Source organism: Crinia signifera, chromosome 4, assembly GCF_055691185.1.
Source record: "Crinia signifera chromosome 4, ASM5569118v1, whole genome shotgun sequence".
NCBI lineage: Eukaryota > Metazoa > Chordata > Amphibia > Anura > Myobatrachidae > Crinia > Crinia signifera.
Window position 1 is genome coordinate 259,668,658 of NC_139220.1, and position 24,257 is coordinate 259,692,914.

Below are 24,257 nucleotides of genomic sequence, written 5' to 3' on the forward strand. Positions count from 1 at the left end.
GGGACACCCGTATGGTCCCACAGAGTTGGGGTTATGAGTTTGGTAGCAAGTAGGTCCCTGTTTGGAGTTTGTATGTTTTGCCAGTATTTACACGAGGGTTACTTCTAGGTTAAATGGAGTCTGAAATAACATGTGGCATGGAATATGGATTTGCAATCACTATGGATGTGAATGATCATTCTCTGTAACACGTTGTGTAATCTGTACGGTAGGTGCTCTATTCAAAACTCAATAAAATAATACACAATGTACGAATAGATTGCTTTGAAGTAAGCTCATATGCATCAGCAGAGTTTAATATTACCGTGGCCTTCATATCCATTACAGCTGAGAGTGCTATGTGCCTGGAGTTTCCGTGTTTGCCTTGTGTACATGTGGGTTTCAAATCTGTGAAATGCTTTTCTCCTGCAATCCAAAGACATACTGGTAGGTTAATTGGCTTCTGCCGAAATTGGCTCTGATGTGTGTGTCTGGTGTAGAGAAAGATTGTAATCTCCACTGTGGCGGAACCGATCTGCTTGAATAAAATTCACTGTTCAGAGCTGTGGAATATGTTGTCGCTATATAAATGGAGGGTAATAATAACTGCATTCATGCAACAGGAGCATCCAACATCCACTTCAGCTCACTGCCAGCCTGTGCATTTTGTGTTTCCTGTGTAAAATGATTGATCTGATCTGACAAGCCCATTTATTGTACAAACTCTACCTAACCAAGATAGGTAAACTTAAAATGAATTGCTGGTTTGTTCTGTCTGCAGGGGCTCCATAATAACATCTATGGTAAAGAGTGAAACAAAGAGATATGGAACAGATGAGAGGAGAGATAAAGAGGGGAGACATGAGGAAAGTTGGGCTGGGGAGCTGAAGGGACAGTCTTCATCTAGCAGTTACAGAGCTGCCTGAAATTCTTTGGGAAACATGACTCAGGCGTTAGACCTCATCATATGTTAACCTCCTCCTTGCTGGCAGTGCTGTAATGTGCCGTAAGATGGGACAAGCTTTCCCAGTCTGTACTTCCCTCCATTCCCATTAGTAGTCAGAGCTCTTGGTGAAGTCTATTAAATATGCAGGTATGTGTCGAGTATGTTCTGATTATTATTACAGTTATCTATGGTTATTATGCCACCTTGAATGTTACTTTTCTAAAATATTTGAATTAACACCTTCATTTCCAGCAGATTTTTCCACATGTTTCAAGCAATGGTTTGGACACATCATAAGGTTGCTTGGGTTGCATAGATGGATCTCTCAAAGGTCTGCGGATATAACCATAAATACAGGTTGATTAGTTGCCTCTTTACTGCCATGTACAGTATAATAAGCACCATTTCCATTTTGGGTGTGGTATGACGGTAAGGATCCTGAAGTTCAGTTTAATGACATCAGAATCACAGCTGGGGGGGCAAAAAAGCCCCTTGTGGGTTTGCTGCACTCACCACGCTGTGGGCTCGGTGGCTCACTGCGCTTGCAACAGGTTCCATTCTCCCTCTATGTGCTGGTGGTGGACCCCCACTGGGGTAGAATAGTCCCTGTTGGTCTGAATTCTGACTGTTGGGCAGTTGAACGGTTGGGATTTCAGCGTCGGGATCCTGACTGTCGGCGTGTCATCCGGCGCCAGTCAATTTCAAGTATATCTTTCTTGATCACTGTGTTCATTTTATGCCAATGTCTCGCATTTGTGGCCCTAAGGGGCTCAATAACCAAACAATTTTTGGGATTTAGCTTCAAATTTGATGTATCCCCTCAATGTATATAGGAGAAACCACAGTCGGAGGACATTGCAGCAGGTATCTCTGATAGCTGCTGTAGTTCTTACCAGCAGCCACATACCCATTAGGGTGGTTGTGATTTATCCATTTCTGGAGGGCAAAACATTCTGGAGATTGACACCATCAGCTACAGCCATCTGAACTCGGCGGTAGCCCGTCGTAGCCTATGGGCTACTCACTGCATTTGTAGTTCCAGGCATGACCCGGAACCCTCTGGCAGATATGATCTCTGTAAATATGTGGTCAGCAGGACCGCACGTACACAGAATTCCCTGCAGCCCTTACAGCACATTGCAGGCTAGTGGATGTGCATACTGCAATGTGATCCTGGGTGCTAGTTTTGCACCCAGATTACCTATGCAATTAATGATTAATGGGCCTCTTAGAGCTGAATTTTCCAGGGGTAGGACAGTTAAGGAGTAAAACGTTGGCCTTTATTCACTATAAGACAGGGGGAAATAAGGATATTATAGAGCAGGCATGTCCAAACTATGGCCCTCCAGCTGTTGTGAAACTACACTTCCCAGCATGCCGTGCCATAGTTTCAGCATGAACTAATATAAAAACTGTGGCAAGGCATGATGGGACTTGTAGTTTCAGAACAGCTGGAGGGCCATAGTTTGGACATGCCTGTTATAGAGGATTCAAATATTTCCTACCTTGGAAATTATACTAGTGTGAAAAGGAGAGATGTTTTGTAACGGGGAATCCTGCTAATAGGTCCACACCAAAAGGTCAACATTAACAAATAGGTTGCCACAAGCAAAAGTTTGACGTGGCAATGGACAACACATGAAAAGGTGATGTGAGTTTTTCACAATTTTTCCATAATTTTTGACTTGTTCATACTTTACCATCCATGTGGACCATGATTGGGAACGGTAAAGTGTGCTGAGGTAACGGAGCGAGGCACCTGACCCACTGCATGGCGAACAAAGCGCTACACTAATTCTGGTCCCCGTGCTCAGGTGTTGACATTGACACCAATAAAAGTTTCAAACTCATGTTGACATTTCATGTACCAACCTTTTCCATGTCAACTTTTTGTGTGTTGTCCTTTTGTCAGTGTCGACCATGTGCATTCTGACCTTTTGTCAATGTAGAATTTTTGGTGTTGACCTATTGTCTGTCCACCCAGACACTGTCTACCATTGCATCATACCTGCCTTCTGTTGAAAACTAGTTTCGGGGAGATTATAATTGGTAGCAGAATTTTGCACAGAGCCCCATTGAGTGTCATGCTCCACTTAAAGGGCGTGTCTAGTTCCATATATGGAGAGATTGTGAAAAAAGATTGTGAACGTGGCACCAAGAAGCGTGGGTGTGTACTGCTACATCTGAGAGGAGTCTTTTACAATGAAATATCCAAATGTAGATGAGCCCCAAAAGCAGTTAGTAAGAGATACTATACTTCGTAAAGTGCTGGGAAATGGTGCTGATGATTCCATGTAAATGGAACTATCTCTTATTCCTTTTCCCCTAAAAAATGTAACAGTGTACTGTGGGCTAGGTGAAATGAGGGAGATTGCTAGACTAATGAGGGAGAGAGGGAGATTGCTGCTATTTCAGGGAGTCTCCTGCAGAATGCAGGAGGGTAGTCAGCTATGCATTGCATCCATAACCCTTGTGAAGTGCTAGAATGGATTTTGAGACCAGTGTATATTCCTATGTATGCCTGATCCACTGCTCAATGGGAAGGTTACCCTTTTTTCCTGTGCAACCCAAGTGCTTACATTACCACCTCCATTAACTGCCTGCTATGTATTCGCCTCACTGTATGGTAGAATGGGTAACTTGGATTTACAGTATAATCCCAGCAGCAATGTGTGTATAGAAAGGGGATTTTAGTTTTGTTGTGTTTTTACCTCCTTGAAATAGCAGCTCTAAGGATTCCCTGCTCGGTGCCACAGCAGCCATTTTGAGCACATGGCGCTAGAGGGATGATATATGGGTATCTTGTATGTGTACTAATGTCAGAGGTTTCCTTAATTGCATGAGCTGTGTAACAGAAATCAGTCTGTAGCCTCATAACTGGCTAAAATGATGGTTTACATGTGCTAACTCCTGAGCATGCTGAGAGTGGGTAGGCACGGATCACTTGCTGCCCAACCTTTACAATGTTCGGGTAATTGCATGTTCTATTTTTTGCATATAGAACAGAGACATGCACCTTTTTTATTTATTCATATTTTACTGGTATCTTTCTATCCTACTATTATCACAAATTACCATGCCATCTCTCCTATCTCTGAACCCTCCAAGCCGCTTCAGAGACTTAACTACACCCACCTCACCTACTTCAGTGCAACTCTTTTTCCAAAAATGTCATAGAATATGTACTGATGGTCAATAATTTAATGACTGCTAAATCTAAAGAGCCACATCATTCTTTATCTTTTAGCTGCATCTGTCACTGACTATGGACCACTCTCTTCCGAAATAAATGCTACTTTCCCAAGGCTTTCAGGGTCCTTCTATCCTGGTTCTTTGACTTGCTCTTAGGGGTAAAAAGTTTCCTAAAATGAAAAAGGTGATGTTGCCTATAGCAACCAATCAGATTCTGTCTTTCATTTCTCTATTGCATCGTAGAAAATGATATCTAAAACCTGATTGGTTTCTATGGGCAACATCAACTGTTTTTTTTTGTTTTGGTTTTCATTTTTCTAAATCAATAGTAGATGTACCCATTATACCCCTTTTGCATTGACTTAAAAATCCCGGGTTTTTGCATGTGAACACGCACCGACCCTGGGTTTTTGTCAGTGGAAAAGGTGAAAGTAAAAAAAAAAATGGTCTAGTGACCCTGGATTCCTACCCAGGAATCAAGCAGGGTTTTTAGCGGCTTTTGCAGGTTTTTGCAATTGTGCAGATGCCTCCCGCTGCCTGCCTATCCACTGCTGACAGCTTGCCCCCTGGCAGTGCCCATCCAACCATCACTGACCCCCCTGCTGATCCCCTGCCGGTTCCTGCCCATAGCTGACCCCCGTGCTGCTGTCCGCCAACTGCTGACATCCTGCCAGTGCTCCCACTGCCCTGCCTTCGCGGATTTCCCTTTTCAGTGGAAAAGAGGTCAACCTGGGAAAACAGGGCAGTGGAATCGGGGACCATGGAGGGGATCCGCCAAAAAAAAAATTGTCCGTTTGGTTTTATTTAAAAGCTGTTCATCATTGACAAAACTCTCTCTCTCACACATATATCAATCCTTGGAGAGAGATACAGTAGAGGAGTTGCCCAAAGCAAGCAATCAACTTCTAGCTGTCAATTCATAGGCGCTCTGACAGAAGTCATAGAAGCATTATTTTGGCGCGTGTGTTGCAACAAACTTGTGGATTCTTCTCTTACAAAGTTTTCTCCAGCTGAATGTACAGTACTATACCATTGGAGCCCAAGAACTGTTGGACATTAAGGTGGCACTAGAAGAATGGCTATATCTTCTGGAAGGTGCCACTCATGCTGATCTCATGAGTTTCACCTTCCAGCTAAATGTAACTATGCCAATAGGAGACCAAGAACTGCTGAACATTAAGTTGGCACTAGCCGAATGGCGATACCTTCTGGAAGGTGCCACTTATGAGATCAATATTAATACAGACCAGAAGAGCTTATCATATTTAAAGAAAGCCCATGCCTTAACCCTTGTGAAGGCAGATGGGTGTTATTCTTTTCACAATTTAACTTCAAGTTGTCTTTCTGTACAGGCTTGTCCAACCGTAAGGCAGATGCACTTTCCTGATCATGGGAGCTGGATAATGAATCACGTACAGTACCACAGAAAAGCACCTCATGATCGACCTGATGCCATTTTCTGTAGTGGGCATAGATTCTACACTTCCTTCTGGGAAATCATTTGTTAAACCAGCATTATGCAAGAAGCTGCTTCATTGGGCCCATGCTTTGAAATTTGCTGCTCACTCCGGCATCCAAAAAACCTGTAAGTTTCTCTTCAGGTCTTACTGGTAGTCATTTCTAAAGAAAGACGTTCAAGAATTTATCTTGTCACGTCCAAAGTATGTTCAACATAAAAGTTGTTGTCAAGCTCCTGCAGGGCAACTTATTCCATTGTCCATTCCTCATCATTCATGGACACATCTGTCCATGGACTTCATTACAGATCTGCCAGAATCTGTGAAATAGAGCACCAACTGGGTAGCCATTAACCGGTTTACAAAATGGCACATTCCATTGCTCTTATTAGTCTCTCATCTGCTTCAAAATTGGCCTCCTTATTCGTCCAGGAGATATTCAACCTGCATGATCTTTCTCTGAAAATCATCTCTGACTAGGGTGTTCAATTTGTGGCCAAAATTTCGCAAAGTTTATGTTCCTTGCTGCAAATCAAACTCAAGTTTACTACCGCATACCAACCTTAATGAAACGGTTAGATGGAAAGAGTCAAACAATATTTAGAATCATTTCTTCGCTTGTAGATCTCATCATCTCTGGACAACTGGGTAGAGAATTGCTGGTTTGTTCTGTCTGCAGGGCCTCCATAATAACATCTACGGTAAAGAGTGAAACAGAGACAGGGAATGGATGAGAGGAGAGATAAAGAGGGGAGACATGAGGAAAGTTGGGCTGGGGAGCCCGAAATTCTTTGGGAAACATGACTCAGGCTCCCACGCCCAATCTCAAGACCTCATCAAATGTTAACCTCCTCCTTGTTGGAAGTGCTGTAATGTGCCTTAAGAGGGGGCAAACTTTCCCAGTCTGTACTTCCCTTCACTCCCTTTAGTAGTCAGAGCTCTTGGTGAAGCCAATTAAATATGCAAGTATGTGTTGAGTATGTTATGATTATTATTACAGTTATCAATGTTCATAATGCCACCTTGAATGTTAATTTTTCTAATTTATTTGAATTTACACCTTCATTTTCAGCTGATTTTTCCACGTTTCAAGTGAGGATTTGGACACATCATAAGGTTGCTTGGGTCGCATTGATGGATCACACAAGGTTCTGTGAAAATTACCATAATTACAATTTGATTAGTGGCCTCTTTACTACCATGTATAATAAGCATCATGTCAATTTCGGGTGTGGTATGACTCATCAGTGTTCAGAATCCTGATGGTCAGTTTACCGACATCAGAATCCCAGCCGCCGATATTCCCACACAGGGGGGGGGGGCGGCATCACAAAAAGCCCCTTGGGATCACTGCACTCACCATGCTGTGGGCTCGGTGGTTCACTGCGCTTGCCACAGGTTCTCTTCTCCATCTATGGAGGTGGTGGACCGCCACTAACAGAGAATAGCCCATGTTGGGCGGAATCATGACTGTCGGTATACTGACTGACGGGATCCCGACTGTCGGCGAGTCACACGGCACCAGTCAATTTCAAGCATATCTTTCTTGGGCACTGTGTTCATTTTATGCCAATGTCTAGCATTTTTTGTGCTAAAGGGCTCATGAACCACCAATTTTTGTGCTTTAGCTGCAAATTTGAAGTATTCCCTCAATGTATGTAGGAGAAACCAATGCCGGCGGGCATTGCAGCAGGTATCTCTGATAGCTGCAGCAGTTCTTACCATCAGCCACATACCCATTATGGTGGTTGTGATGCTGCCCTTTTTATACAAGGAGGGCAAAACATCTATGACATTTCGCTCCAGGTTTCATCGGACCATTTTCAGTAGAACTAGTTATTAATCCTGCAGTTTATAGACTGAAACTTCCACCATTCTTGAAAATCTTGAACTTCCATTTTTCGCTTCTAAAACCATTAGTGTTTAACTGCTTTCATTCCAGTGTTTCAAAAATGCAGCGGAAACTTGAGTTTGAGGTTTCTAAGATCTTGGACTTGTATCCAGTTCAACAGCCTTCAATACCTTAATGACTGGAAAGGCTACGGGCTGGAAGAACGTTTATGGTCGAATGCCACCAATGTTCATGCTCCTAAACTGCTCCAAGAATTTAATTGCAAGTTTCCTCACAAAGCTAAGACGTGTCCTAGGGCCACCCATAAAGGAGGGGGTGCTGTCACGATCTGGTGTCTGAGAAACACTTTCTTACCATCTAAGTGTGTCTCCAGGCTTGCTCTGAGACTCTTTTCCTGCTACTGTCCTCCGGTGTCCGGCCGGCGTTGACCATGGGTGACTAAGTGATACACACATTACCCTCCCAGTGGTAAGTGCTGCCGCTGCTTGAGGCCTTCCTGTCAGTGCTCCACAGCATGTCACCACTACCTGGCGTGCACTCCTCAAGCCTATTCCGCACGCGTTCTGAATGCCCTCCAGTTCCTAGCATGGGTGCGGCCATCTTAAATTCATCCATGTGGGGTTTTCCAACCAAACCTGACCATGCCATTCTGACATCACTCCACAGTGACCAATCCTCTGCACTCATTTGCCTGACCTGGCAAATCATCAGTGCAATGATGTCCACAGAGTATCTGTGTCCTTGGACTCTCCAGTGCTCCTGTTGTTTATATCAGTGCATAATTTCCATTATGCTGACTCCCTCCAATGTCCAGAGTTACTTTGGTTCCAACCAAACCTATTTATTACTTGCCTCATTGGTCATCTGACTACCCTCGCAAATATCATCATCCATCTGCATTCACTGCTTACTTCATTTGCTACCTGCTCATCTTCCCAGTACCACCCAAGTTTACCAGCAACCTTCTCAGAGTGTCAAGATTGATATTACCAACATGGGTGTATCAACATCAGTTACAGTCATCATCCGGTGGACCTCTCCTGTTCCTCTGTTAGTGGTATCTGCTTGAATTCTATATTTACCTGCAGTGCTCCTCCGTGTTTTCATACACCATCCATGGTCAACATCGGTCAGAATCGATCTCAGCATTCAGAGATTCCAGCCTGGGGGCAATTCAGACCATGGGGGCGATTCAGAATTAGCTACCCTGGTCGATGTTTAGGGTTTGCGCATGTGCAAACCCCCAGAACAAACTCCTTCGGCGAGTTTCACACTCAACGGGGTGTTTGCTTCAGGGTGGGTGGGGATGGGGCAGATGCAAGGGACCGACGCATTTTATGGGTGCGCTAGTAGAATTGCTGGGTGTACCCCGACAAACGCAGGCGTATCCATGCCTGCTTGGGTTGGGCGGCTGAAGTCACATGACATCAGACCCAATACATCGGATAGCTGGCATCTGAACAGTAAGTACAGTATACACTTTTTGGGGTTTTCGGGGACGTTCCCGTGGGAATTGATACTGTTGGGAGGTATGGACATACAGTATAATAAAGGCAGCCTTAAACTGTGAATGCATTTGTGTACATCTCAGAATTAGACCCGTAGTCAAGATACACAAAGACATGGGTCGTGCTGACCTTATATTCACCATATAATGTAAATGATCAAGGACATGTTATGTTAAAAGTTGCACTAGGGGTACTTTTTGAGAAATGGGTCCCATTTTTCACTACCAGCTTTTAAATCAATGCAGCCCTATAGGATGCAGGTGTCCCTGATTAGCTGCTTTCTCATTTTAAATTCTGGTAGTAATTTCAGTTCACATTTTTTTGTTAGATCCCTGACTCAGAGGATAAGTACATGGTTGTGCTTGTGTCTCAACTCTTTGAAGTCACTCCTTACATCGGTCCCTTGAGTATGTGAGTGATGCAATGCTGTTTGCAGAGTGAGGTGATTTTACTGTGTAATTTATAGTGGCAGTAACTGCTATGTCAATGGTGACATTTAATGTGGGTACAAGCCCCACATAGATATTTATTTCCAAAATGATACTAAGGAAAAGATTGATTTGCTATAGCAAAACAAAACAGCAAAAAGGGGCTGTAGAAGTAACAAATAAGGAAATGCATACATTTTTGACTCAAAATAACAAGAATAAAAACATCAGGTTTGTGATACCATATAATGGTTAATTTAGGTGGCACAGTAGTCAGTACTGCTAGCTCACAGCACAGTGGCCTTGGATTTGATTCTGACTACAGCACATTATGTGGATTGTTTGTACAGTTTGCCCATGTTTGCTCGGATTTCCTCCAGGTACACCTGTATTCTCAGGCCAAAAACATACATATGGGTTATGCGCCTCCTACCTCAGTGCAGGAGGGGGCATGCCACTGACCGTGAATCCCCCCTTCCGCCACTACCGCTGCTGCCCCCTGCTGCCGTCCCTGCCGAGATCGCGGGACATACTTTCTTCTACTTTTGGAAATGAATTTCAGGGAGATTATAGTGGGTAATAGAATTTTGCAAAGCACCACATTGAGGGGGTGTCATGTTCCACCCAAATGTTCCATATATGGAGAGATTGTGAAAGTGGCAGCTAGAAGCGTGGGGTGTGCACTGCTACATCTGAGAGGAATCTTTTAAAATGAATTATATCCAAATGTAGTTGAGCCCCAAAGCAGTTAGTAAGAGATATTATACTTAGTAAAGTGCCGTGAAATGGTGCTGATGATTCGATGTAAATGTATCTATTTATTTATTTACAGTTTCTTATATAGCTCAGCAGATTCCATTGCGCTTTACAATTGTAAACAGAGATAAAACAAACTGTGTAACAACAGACAGACTTGGAGGTAAGAGGGCCCTGCTGCAAGCTTACAATCTATCTCTCATTCCTTTTTCCCCCAAAAAATGTAACAGTGTAATGTGGGCTAGGTGAATTGAGGAAGATTGCTAGAATAATGAGGGAGAGAGGGAGATTGCTGTTATTTCAGGGAGTCTACTGCAGAATGCAGGAGGGTAGGCAGTTATGAGTACCATCCTAGGTACTGCGCATGCACCAGCTTCTATGAGCTGCTTCGACTGCAGCTCATAGAAGCTAAATCACGGTCCCTGTACACTGCAGATGACAGGCACTGTGAATGGCGCATGTGCAGTATTGGCCTCGGTACTGCACATGCGCAGATACCGGATTCTATGGGCTGCAGCTGAAGCAGCCCATAGAGGCATCCTGGAGGATGGGAATACATTCCAATGGGACTGCCTTGGGTGACTGGCAGGTTGGACTTCCAAAAGGAAGTCACTGCAGTCTTAAAGACCAAGGGGGAGATTCTCTAAGAATCGCCGCCCAGCTCCGCCCCCCTTCGCCGCCCATCGCAGACATAATTATCGCATATGTTCTAACATTTGCGATAATTATGGCAAAGGACAGCTCTTGCGTTAAGAGCTGTCCTTTGCGATAGAGTCAGCGGGTCCCATGCACAATATTCCTGTTGATTACTCAACTGTACTGACACCATATTCCGTGATCTCTGTAACCCACAGAGTCTCTCGGTGCATTGTTTATGATAGCCCTCTATACTTACCATCCAGGAGGGGGCAGACAGTTTTGTGGCTTCACCCAACGTAGGTAGCTGCACGGATTTAGATGCTCGATCGTGTCAGCAAGGCCCCATCCAATGCCAGATTACCAGCATTCTAAAGTGGAGGGCAGGGCTATGAATGCTCAGGTAAGCGCAAATTGTCTCAGCGACCCCCTCTGACCACCCTATTTATCGGCTGGGTGCCGTTTGCTGTGGCTGGCGGAAGCAGAATCCGGGAGACTTGTCCACTTTCTTGGGAGGGAAGGCAAGTATGCTCTGAAACCATTTTAGATCCATCCATGGTTGGAGCCTCTTTCTTCCCCAGTATTCAAATAACACTGTTACTAAGGGGCAGATTTCTTAACATTATTTTGTATTATTATAGTTTAGTTTACTACGGTGCAGTCAGGCTCGGACTGGCCCAGCGGGAACGTCGGGATTCCCCGGTGGGCCCCATTGATTTATAACTCCACCCAGTTTTAAAGGGGGGTGGGGCGTGACACTATTTGTCATTATTATTATTAATCTTATTAATGCCGCCGGGTAGTCAGTGGCATTCCGTTAGTAGCGGATGACTGATCCGGTGGTGGAGGAGGCAGCTGACTGACAAGCTGGATAGCATTGGTCTCCGTTCCCACTACGGCGGGCTACGGGTGGACGTCATGTGACACACGTCGTGGATGTCTGCAGCATCATGACGTGTACGCATCTGGACCCGCCCGCGCTTGCAGTGTTCAGAACAGGTTGCTTCGTCACACACTGTGTGAGCTTCCCGCCCAGGCTTGCCTTCCCTCCCGGAAATCGCGTCCTTCTCCCGGCCCCCCAGGAAGGTGGGCAAGTCTCCCGCATTCTGCTAATTACCCCCGATCCACCCTTGACCGCTGGTGTAACTACCACCTAAAATCGTGGGTCCTTGGAGAGGGGGTGTGGCTAAAATGACGCGATTGCAGCATTTCACAGCATTTAAGCCCCGGCCCCTCTCCGCGGCCCGCGAATCACAGAGTTTTCCGGCATGGGGGGAGGGGCCAAGTGATGTCAGACTTACTCCCGCCCCCCTGACGTGTTGCCTCTCCGGGATTCTCCCGGGGAGGTGAAATTAAAAGTGGGCAAGTATGTTCCCACCCGCTCTGCTGGATGCACCTGCATGCACTGCTGGAAGTACCCGCCAGCCCACACCACTGGAAGCAACTCCTAGCCCGCACCACTGGAGGCACCCTGCAGCCCACACCACTGGAAGCACTTGCCAGCCCGCAACGCTGGAAGCACCCACCTGCTCCGCTGGACCTGCGACCTCAGTCCACTTCACTGCCTGCAGCAAGTTATTTTAACACGGTTGCATGAGTGAAACTGGTCTTATTTGAAAGTCACATTTTGTTTTCTTTATATATTATGCGAGGGGGCAACTATGATGATTAGCCACTCCTCTCTGGTCAGGTGGCCACACCCCTTCAAAAAGACCACGCCCCTTGGTGGGCCCCTGTGAGTGCATTTCCCTGGTGGGCCCTTCATGCCCCAGTCCGACACTGGGTGTGGTGGAAGAATAAAATAGTGTTCCGAGTGCAGCGAGGATGCGGTACCCTGAGACGGTGTCCATGTCGACTATGTCGACATTTGGTACAAAAAAACTCATGTGCACCTTTTGTTTCCATAATCCTTGTGTCATCATTCTGGCCCTGTCGACCTTAGCCATGTCAACCTATTTCCTGTGTCAACCTAAGGCCTGTCGACCTTCAGTGGTTGTTGACTCATTAAATGTCGACCTAATTGGGTCGACACAATGACCCATACTCCAATGAATATATAAATAATATGGACAATATAACATCACCTGACTGCTTTCTGGTCTAAGCAATGTCTAACCAATAATTATCTAGTCATTTCTTACATTAGCCCGCCACTTAGTGGTGAAAGAAAGAATTGCATATTAATTCATCTACTGCATTTAAAATAACATTAATATGACTATATACCAAATCTTGCAGGAATTAAATTGTGTCAGAGGCTCACATCCAGCTTCTTATGTATTTGTTTTATTCCCATTAATGATTTGAACAGTGGCTTTATATATCCCGTTACGTTTTAAGGCAGACAAGCATCTACATGGCAGAGTGTTTTCATTTTGGTGCACATCCCTAACCTCCTGCCTCATGTGATGCTGTGGAGCAGCAGGGGATGCTAACAGGTCATGGCTGGAATTCACAGCTGCCCTTGCTTTCATGAGGTCACTTTCTTTTCCTCATTAGTGGCTGACACAGCCTGAAGTGCTGGTGACAAGTGTGACTCACTGCTGGGCCGGGCCCTCACCCCCTGCGCTTGCCATCCTCAGGTTTCCTATTGTGTCGTGCCTTAATTATGGCTGTGCCCTGAGCCAGACATCCCCACCTCGTGTCTCACTGTGGGGTCACCTCAATCAGCTCAGGCTGTTTATGTGGGACACAGAAGTGGGGGTTGGAAAGGGATCAGCGGGTCCCATCAGGTCCTTTCCTCTGCCTCAAATTGGGAGAACATGGCAGCCTGCCAATTCTTCAATCAAGAATTAACTCTGAAATACTCTGTCACATTTCTAGCTCCCCTCTGGAGGAAGGGAGAGGGGGACTCAGGGAAGACAATGGAGGATAAACACAGAGATGAGCAGAACTTTGCAGAGGACTGGCATCTCATGCTGTGTGATATAATAACCTGTAGCGTAATACAGCGACACGCAGAGTGGTATAATAACTTGTGTACTATAATAAAACAGCACTCACAGTGATATAATATGATAGGCAGATTTCTACAGTATAACTACAGGGTTACAAATAGCAGACATACAAAAAAGTGACATAATAACCAGAAGGCAGCAGTGATGTACAGGAAAATATTGTTCTGCCGATCGTTAAACCGATGGGGCAGTAATACAATTTCTAGTGTATTTGTAAAGTGAGCGATGAGTAAAGTATACAGTGTAATTATAGAGGAAGACATGAAAATGTATATGATTAAATGTATCACCATTTAATTGTACAAACCAAAATCTATATCACAACATTTAGTTTAACTTGGTACTAAATCATTTTTGCACTGTGATAAATGTTGGAGGGTGCCCGGGAAGCTCTAGACACGTGGACACACATGTGCACCCTACACGGTGCTGTAATGCCAATCTCCTCTCCCCTTAAGGGCCAGATGTACTAAGCTTCAAAAGTGATCCGTGGGTTAGCGCTCACTTGCACCTATGCTCACCCATGACTCTGTCATGTTTGGGAGGCTCTGCTTCCTGTGTGAGTAGTGACCGCAACCCCTTCCCCTGTCACCCCCTATAATACAGCACTAGTGTTCATCATTTTGACGGGCTTTTAACCAGTATAAAGTCCCTGGTATAAAGTCGTTCTGGGTAATCTCAAGAACTGCTGGACGGATATTGATGTGGTTTTCACCATATTTTAGAGCACTTATTCAGGAAGGTTTAGGTGAATGAAATATTAAACTATGACAAAAGAGGGCTGCATAGTGATCATTTTAGTAAGAGTGAAAAATTCAGTAAGAGAAACATTGTTGTGCTCTACACTGCACACAATGGCCAAGAGTGGTACTGCAGTAGCTGTGCTCTCAGAAGGTTTCAGAATTCTGGAAATTCATCACAGCTAATCCTTCACATATGTCCCCAGCCTAATCTACTGTCAATGCTTCTCCTTCACCTGCTTCAATGTGGCATCAGCAATATAGGCAAGTCTTTCCTACAGTATAATAGCCTCTGTACCCTCCTTCCCCAAGTGTGCCTCTGATTCCCTTCCCATGAGTGGCTCTGCCTCATACCTCCCCATGTGCCTCATGTGTATAATCTCCTCTACCCATATGTACCTTTGCACCCTGCCTCATCACGCCTGATTCTGATCAGAATATCCCAATGTGCACCAACTCCTGTTTAATGACACAAAACTGGCAGCCCAAGCAAGCATATCGAGAAACAACAAAAGTGGGTCCATACACAATCTAATGTACAAACAAATAATTAACAAAATAGAAAGTCTCAAATACAATACATCCTTTTTTTTTTTTTTTAGTGAAGGCAGATATTTGATGTGAGTCCAGGGGTGACATTTATTAGAGATCGATGTTGGGTTTTTGGCGATTTATATCGCAAAAACGGCAGTTTTTTCATTTTTTTCTCAAATCGACTACTTAATGGGTGGCGATTTGCGGCATAAATCGCACTTTTTTCCGCTAATTCGCACTTTCTGAAGTGGCGATTTACAACATCGCATCCAGATGTTTTTCCATTGAAAAAGATACAAATCCCTAATTTAATGTCTGCCGCATTTGGAAATTGGCAGCAAAATGCGATTCCCCCCCCCCCCCCCCCCCCAAAAAAAAAATAGACCAAGTACAGGGTGGCGATTTGCTTAAAATCGCCAGCGTTTGAGCGTAGAAACGGTTAAATCTCTCACAGGTGACCCACATAGCACTTACTAACTCCCCTACATATACCCCCACATGATTATGGACACCTGTGAGGCTGTTTGAGATGGACATTTTGCAGAGTGGACTGGAGGTGCTAGTGTGTGAGCTGGGGCGTTTGGAGGAGCTACGCAGGAGGGATGCTGCTGCCCACCAGATCCAGGTACCCCGACCACTCCGTGCTTCTCGTCGGTACCGTGCTAGGGTGTACCTGGACTCCCTCTCTGATCAACAGGTGGTGGACATGTTTAGGTTGAACCGACAGAACCTGTTGAACTTATATGAGCAGGTTAGAGATGATTTGGACCCTTGTGGGGGGGCCAACTATGCAGTAACTGGGCTGCAGAAATTAATGTGCGCCCTCCACTTGTTTGCCACAGGCTCCACTCAGTCTGTGAGCTCATGGGCCTTGGGGGTGTCACAAGCCACTTTCTCTAAACATTTTTCTCAAGTGTTAAATGCATTAAAGAAGCTGTGGCGGACATATATCACATTCCCACGTTGTGAGTCCGAGTGGCAGGACCTGAAGGTGGCATTCTATCGGCTCTCAGCATTTCCAAATGTGCTGGGAGCCATAGACTGCACCCACATTGGGATTCGGGCCCCGCACGTGAGGGAGCATGTCTATGTGAATCGCAGGGGCAGACATTCCCTCAATGTGCAGGTGGTCTGCGATGCCAACCTCAGAATTCTCAGTGTGGTTGCAGGCTATCCCGGGAACTGCCATGATGCCTATATCCTGCGGCACTCAGCTCTCTGGGACCGTTTCCACAACCACACCATGCCAGAGGGCTGGCTACTTGGTAAGTCACTTACCACTGTTTACACGATGTTTGCTTACCTATGTCTTTCCCTTTAACATCCATGTGTGTAACCTTCTATTCAAGAGTAATTTCTGTTGTAATTGTTTAGACCACCCCAAACAATATAGTATAGGCTGCTACTATTATGTGCAAATTACCCACATGATATGTGACCACACAAATCCCTTTACACGTTAGGTGACTCAGGATATGGGTGTCATTCGTGGCTCATGACACCTCTGCGGAACCCACAAAGCCCTGCACAGCACCGCTACAATGCTGCACATATTGCTACCCGCAATGTAGTGGAACGCACCTTTGGGGTGCTGAAAAGCCGATTTCGGTGTTTGGACAGGTCAGCAGGTACACTGCTATACCACCCTGCCAGAGTGGTTTTGGTTGTCCAGGCTTGCTGCATGCTGCATAACATAGCTTTGGGTCAACCAAATTATGTAGATGTGGCCCCTGCAGCAGTCGTGCAGGAAGCTCAAACTACTGATGTTGTAGTGCGAAGTACACGGAGGGGGGATGTGGTTCGTACACAGAGGATCCTGCAGCATTTCACAGGTAATTTTTGTGTGTACAATGAATAGTAAAGGGGAACCTGTAACACACATACATTGGTAACATTACATTTTTCCCTGTCCATGTTAATTGCCCAGAAGCAGACCAACAATAATGGCCAACACCTGCAAGCTACCCCACCACAGCATACTTTATGCCTGGCAACATGATAACACCTATAACAATGTCAAGTAAGTACTGTAGTTTTCTGTGTGTAAAAATGTCGGCAAATACAAATTAACATAGGCTTAATGGATGGAGGTGACATGGATCATTGATTGAGGTGGTTGAAATGTAGCAAAACAAGTGGCGCCTACATACAGTATGCAATTCCCAATGCTTATCCCCTTCAAATGTGACTATTTCCTTAAAATTCCATGACAAATAAGCACACACAACCCAAAGTCCCGTGGCTGCTAAAATGTCACTAGTTGACAATACATAATAGAACAGTGTGGGTAATCATTTGTTAAGAATGAGAACAAGTTTGCTGGATGCAAATCATTTTTACTTGCTGAAACATTTAGCCATAGGCCATACCATATAAAAAAATTTCATGAACATTCACTGCATGAGTGAAGGAAAAAAAGAAAGAACATGATACACATGTAAATGCAAAGAACATTATTCATTTTTGAATACAGGCCGGGTATTAGCACCCTTACCACTAGTGGCACCACCACCCCTAGTACGGACACTACGCCGTGGGGGAGTAGTGGGGGATCCACTCATGGGTGTGGAGGACACACTACTACTTTGGGTAGATGTGGTTTGGTGCTGACCTAACAAACTAGTTGCACTGAGGCTGATTTGTGTTTGTAGGGACATCAACGCAGTTGTTTGGCCATTAATAGCTTGGGTCTGTTCAACCATATTGGCATTTAGTGCTCCAAAATTAGTAGTTTGACCCTGAATGGCTTGGCCAATTTCTACTAAGCGTGTGTCTAATGTGGACGAATTTGTGTCCCTACATTAGCCCGCACACTTTGAGAAATTCGTCTCATTTGCAGAGCTATGTTCCGCACATACCTCTTAACGTTTTCTAGTTGGGTGGTCTGCACCTCCATAAAAGCTAGTTGTTTCCCCTTGAAAAGATGGATGGATTGCGCCAACTCCTCCGCACTAGTGGGAGTGTTGGTGGCTGCACTGATTGGGGGCTGCTGCTTATGTGACTGCGTATATGGGGCCTCATTGACTGGGTGTGCTTGGTTTTGTGCAGGTTCCAACGATGGCACCGTCTCAAGGATGATTTCACTCATGTCGTCCATATTTTGCATGGGATCCGTAGGTTCAGGCATCGGTTGTGAAGGGCCTACAAATGAGAAAAGAGTGGTAAGTATGCTATGCAGATTGGTGTATGGTGGGTCATGTTACTTTAGTTGGAATGGTTAGGTGTTGCTCATGCTTTATGCATTGGCACAGGCTACTGTGGTGGGGACAGCCATGTGTGAAATGTGCAATGTGTTTGTGTAACACTATGATATCTCACCTGCAGACTGGACAGTGTGAACAATCGGATGTGGCTGATGTTGCTCAACAGCAGGCTGGGACTCCAGAGATGGAGCTGTTTAAAAGAAGAAGACATTTTCCATAATGTTCATTTGCACCTAACTGTCACTTTTTCAAATATGCTGATAAAAACTTTAACAAAATCAAACTTTTTTACTCTGATATGATTACATAAGGAATGTGAAGACTTTGAACTGAAGTGGTTTTTTCAGTATTATGACTGTGAACGATATTTTTAATCCCCTTGCAAATAACATGAAAGACCAGCAGATTACACATGTAAAAGTGACTGTAAAGTGCATTTCCAACTACCCAGAGGATTGATATGGATTAACAATCAAGTACACTGCAGGCCTACAGTGATTAGGACAGCACACATTAATTGGATCTGTGGAACTACATAACCCAGCCAAATGCAGAGTCCATTATTTAGCAATGCAAGCAAGTAAAATGTGATTTTGCTGGGATATGTAGTTCCACACACAGCAATCTTTTGAACACATAAAGCATACCACCATAATAGCATGCGCACATGACATAGCAAAATGTGTAGTTGACATGTGTGGACACTTACCAGTTGGCGGTGGAGTGGGGGGCCTGTCTGTGTCGGCAATGTGGATGCCGGGAAGCACCTCCGGTGGGATGATTCGGCGTAGCACCCTCTCATAGGCCTTAAAGCGGACTTCCTGCCTAGGGCCACCTCCTGTGCGACAGGCCTCTTTCTTCTCCAGGGCAAGCTTGGCTTTGAGGAGGCGCTTGATGTCATTGTATCGCTTCTTGACGTTCCGCACACTCCTCTTGTGTGTGCTAACTGCATTTACCGCGGAGGTGATATTGTCCCACATCCCCTTCTTTCTTGCCACACTTGTGCGGTGATGGTGAGGACCAAGTAGGCGGTCATACAGGGGCAAGAGTGCACGCACCAGGGCCATATTCTCCTCATATGAGAACCTGACTTTCCTCCCACTAGCTGTACGAGCTGCATCATCCTCCTCCTCCACATTTTCAGCCTCACCCTCTTCCACCTCCTCCTCCTCCTGTCCTGGTTCTTCCCCCAGCACCTCCAAGTCAGCTTCCTCTGCCTCCTGCACAGGCCAGTCCACCTCTGAGAAATACCCCTGTAATTAATGAAAGCATATGACAATCGGTCATGTATTTCTTCTTTTGATTAAAAATATGATACATTCAGCATTAATAAAGCATTTATTATAGTGATCTATTTATAGCCCGGTTGGACTGATCACCGCTTGTTAGACCCTCGCACATACTGTTAAAGTATTTATCACAGAGCTCTGTTGGTCACTACTGTAAGAAGAACACCCTCAGAACAGGGCACCACAGTTTGGTGTTTAAATCTCTGGTGTCCCTATTGCGTGCTGACTCCTCCCCATAGAGATGACGTGAGAAGCCATACTCCGCTATACAAGTTATACATGACTGCAGTTTTGCAATGTAATGCACATTTGTCAAATGTTTATCACGGTCTTTGAAAGGGGATTCCATCTTAAGATGATGTATTGCTTCAGTGTCAAATGTGCAACGTTTACTACACATTGATTTCTGGCTTTCCATTCAGAAGGACAGATATACTAAACCACGGCGAGAGATAAAGTACGGGTCAATCTGCCCCTAACTGTCATTTTTACACTCACTATGTCATATGCTAGGGCAATGCACTAAACATCTGCCTGGGTGATGTCATGGTTGTACTGAAGGAAACTATGGGCATTGCAACCAAGCAGGTATTTCATATTAAACCATTAACACTCCTCCTTAGTTTCCTGTGGTCATGAAAAAAAGTAGTTCCTAGTGATTGCATAGGGTTAAGTGTAATAGCCCTGTAGTTGCTGGTAGCAGCAAGATATTTCTGATTTTAGGCACTATTTTTTTTGGGGGGCGGGGGGGGGGGGGGGTACAATGTTGTGGCTAAATCATTTAAATTGTGAGACGGTCTGTTAACTCACAGGCTACTGCATTTACCATTATTGTATGTGTCTGAATATTTTGCAACACTCGCTAAATTATATAAGCTTTTCGTTTGACTCTGTCTTGACGTTGTGTAAAAGGATGTATCACTGGTGCCAAAATACTGATTACTGTTTTGTTTCTTTGTCTCATTAGACACCAGCCTCTCTCTTGACGCAAGCAAGCAAGGGCACTGGTGCAGTGTAGCGTATTGGGAGCACCGGACTCGTGTAGGCCGTCTCTACGCAGTGTGCCAGCCTTCAGTCAGCATCTTCTATGACCTACCTCAAGGGAGTGGCTTCTGCTTGGGCCAGCTGAGCCTGGAGAATAGGAGTGAGGCTGCAGCCAGGACACGGGGGAAGATCGGACTTGGTATCATGCTAAGCAAAGAGGCAGATGGGGTGTGGGCCTATAACCGCAGCGACCACCCCATCTTTGTTAACTCTCCGACGCTTGATGCACCCACCTGTCGATCCCTTGTGGTGCGCAAGGTGATGCCTGGATATTCCCTCAAAGTGTTTGACTATAAAAAATCGTGCGTCCTCCAGCATCTCCCCCCACCCCCCGAATACGCAGATGGACCTTACGACCCTCACAGTGTACGTATCAGTTTTGCTAAAGGCTGGGGGCCATGCTACTCTCGTCAGATGATCACTTCATGTCCTTGCTGGCTGGAGGTTCTGTTGGGGCGGTAGCGATCATTCTGCGTACCCCACTTCTCCCTGCAGTTGATATATATGAACAAGGAAGGATATGTACCACTCTGAGCAGACAAGTTGAGTGGGTGAGCTCCCGTGGTAAACCTCTTTGCGGTCGGGGAGGCATGTATTATCTTGCTAAGAGCTGTCTTAAGCACCACACCTCGTGCCTCTTTGTCAAAAAGATGGGTTTTCCGACCTGAAACACACCATAACTGAAATGAAAGGGGAGTCATTGCCTCAGTTGTATGTAGGGTATAAATGCCATTTTAATACTTCCATCATGGTTTTTAAGGAATGCTGCTGTGAACACCTATAACAGATTGGGTGGTGCACAACTATACACAGCTTTACAAAATGACGCCCACTTTGCTCACTTACAGGAGTTGCATAATGCCATGTGACAAACCTTTCAGGTGCCATATTTTATTAACCTCTTCCTTACAGCAGGGGCCTGTATCCGCCTTGCTTGCTTTCATTTGTATCCTGCTTTGCGGTGTTCTGCAGGCCTCTGGTAGGGAATGGGTTAACCTCCTTGTGAACAGCAAGGTCCCACCCACCTACTACCCCTCACAGTTTTCAGCGTGGAAACCCCCCCACACACACACTCCTTACAGAGAGACTCTCCCAAGTACCATGCCCTAGATTTAATATAAAATGTTTTATATATTATATGGAAATATATATTATACTTGTAAATACGGAGTCATTTTTACAATGTCCTTATTTATGTATGGTGCAATGTGTATATGAACCTAAATACAAATAAAATGCACTTTGGCTTTTACAGTTCTTCCAGCACAGAATCAATAAACAAAATCAATATAGTGAAAATCTTATTTGATTACCTGTTTTTGTATTTTATTTTAATATTTTTTTTTGTTTAGGAGTTATAACTACATGTAATACATGTGGGTGTAGTTTTCTGAACAAGTTTAAACAGAAAGTAATTATTAATCCAGAATGTTTTTTAGTTACACACTTGTGGGCTTGACTGTTCCCAAACATTAGTGGATTTTGATACTCTCTGGTGGTGTGCCTCTAGCGTTTCATACGGAACACGATACAAAGAGATAAAAACTTTTTTCTGGGGCACTCTTACTAATCGGTTTTAGTAATAGTGCTTACAATGATTATTTCTTTAACGCATTGTAAATACTATCTTATTTTGCTGAATATTCTTTGACTTATTCATACCTCTCGTACTTTCTCTCTCGCCAAAGCTTAGTACATATGCCCCCTAGTCACAATTTGCTCTTAACCCTTTGAGTGCCAACATCTGTGACCGATGTTCAAAATATCACATTTTTTATATAAATTCAAATAAAATAGATTGTGTAAAATAGATTATATTTCCTATATGTGGTAAATATTCCAGGTCATTATGATGTTTGCTTGACAATTTTCACACCTATCTTGACAAATTCACTAGTGTTGTGCATTCATATGTACTTATGTTGTTATGATCTGTTTTCTTTCTTTTCTTTGCCCCCCCCCCCCCTTTCCTATTGTACAGGGTAGTATGTGCTAAGTATCTAACATGTCCGATTAGTTTTGCAAAATGTTGGACTTCCTGGTCCTATGTGCATGTGAAGAGAGGAACATGGGGTTTTATGGAAGGGATCCAATTGGAGACCATTTAGGGAAGAATGTGAAACGACTCCCCATAGCCCAGTGGTTCCCAAACTGTGTGCCATGGAGGTTCCTCGGGTGGCAGTCTAAGACCACCAACCCGAGGAAACCCTGCAAGTGTCCCAAGACACCCCAGGATGACTGGCACACAGTTTGGGAACCACTAGCCTATTTTGAGCAATAGTGTTAGGACCTGCAGAAAAGTGGGGTCCCTTGAAGGGGGCTGCAGGCTTAAATGCATTGATCAATTCATGACTCCGGCCAGGAGGTTCCGTGAAGGTTGAGTATCACCTTTCCAAATATCCGTTATCCAAATTATTCTGAACGCCATACATTCCAGAATATAAAAAAATTCGGTACTTGTGAGTTATCTGGGCGCCCGATTTCTAAATCGGGTCGGATCGGGCACATCGCATCGCATGCGACCATCGGATGCGATGCGATGACCCGATTTTTCCATAGGAATCAATGTTAAAATGGACTGAGTCCATTTTAACATGGAATTCAATGGGAAAAAGGGGTCCTTTTCATACCCCTACTATCCAAGTGGGCATGGAGTTGGATATAAACCTGTGGCGAGCGTAGCGAGCCACCGAGCCCGAAGCGTAGCGAGCCCCGCGAGGGGACACAGAATACCGTCCCCTCGCGGGGCTCGCTTCGCTCGCCACGCTTCGGGCTCGGTGGCTCGCTACGCTCGCCACAGGTTTATATCCAACTCCATGCCCACTTGGATAGTAGGGGTATGAAAAGGACCCCTTTTTCCCACTGAATTCCATGTTAAAATGGACTCAGTCCATTTTAACATTGATTCCTATGGAAAAATCGGGTCATCGCATCCGATGGTCGCATGCGATGCGATATCGTATCGCATCGCATCTGATTGTATGCCTTAACTTAAGGCATACAATCAAAAAATCGGGCGCCCAGATAACTCATAAGTACCAAAAATTCTTGCTAAAAGCACTACTTGGGGACATCTGTAACAGCACTGCCGGGGACATCTGTAACAGCACTACTGGGGACATGATATGTAACTGCCACCAAATATGTGCAATAAAATTATTGGTTAGCATTTAAATTCCGTACCTGAGATAGTAGTACACAAACTGTTTTGTGTTTAAACCTTGTTTTATGCACAAATTAAATATATTTGTATGTATTCCATCTGTTTGTGCAACCTAAATGCAAGATACATCATTGAAATATAAAACTATTCTGAAATACAGAATAATCTGTTTATCCAAAAGCCTTCTGGTCCAGAGCATTTTTCGATAAGGGATGCTCAACCTGTTCATACAGTATGAGAAATGCAGCCAAAGTCCAAAAATGGCCAATTACAGTATGATCGCTATTTGCATGTGTAAATATTTTGCTGTCTAACATCCTGTGGAATGCAACCATAGGACGCAGTGCTTACTGCAGGTCACACACTTTTGCAAAGAGTGCTAACAAGGATTTAATGTTAATTTTTTTTAGATCTTCAAAAAGTTAATATTTTAAATGTGTCCGTGCAAAAAGCGAGTTTAACCTTGTACCCTACAACTAACCAGATATTGAAAATGAAAAGAACAAATCTCCCAGTGTTTGTTCATCGGCCATTATGGACTCCGAGAGGCTCAGGACCATTCTGCAGAGGCCT

General features: G+C 44.6%; 1 protein-coding gene and 1 long non-coding RNA gene across 3 annotated transcripts; both read left to right on the forward strand.

Annotated features, from left to right (window-relative positions):
* Positions 1-16,621: 16,621 nt before the first annotated feature.
* Positions 16,622-18,382, forward strand: LOC146072573 (uncharacterized). 2 transcript variants are annotated; one of them, XR_014473193.1, is made up of 3 exons: positions 16,622-17,005; positions 18,034-18,150; positions 18,310-18,382. It is a non-coding gene; the product is annotated as an uncharacterized LOC146072573 (long non-coding RNA). The 2 variants fall into 2 exon arrangements; XR_014473194.1 differs by having other exon boundaries at positions 18,034-18,146; positions 18,310-18,372.
* Positions 18,383-20,428: 2,046 nt separating this feature from the next.
* Positions 20,429-21,856, forward strand: LOC146075296 (SMAD family member 6-like; the record flags this gene model as incomplete). The annotated part of the gene is made up of 1 exon (XM_083184365.1): positions 20,429-21,856. A coding segment is annotated over one exon (555 nt), but the record flags the coding sequence as incomplete, so codon positions are not given.
* Between the last annotated feature and the right edge of the window lie 2,401 nt (positions 21,857-24,257).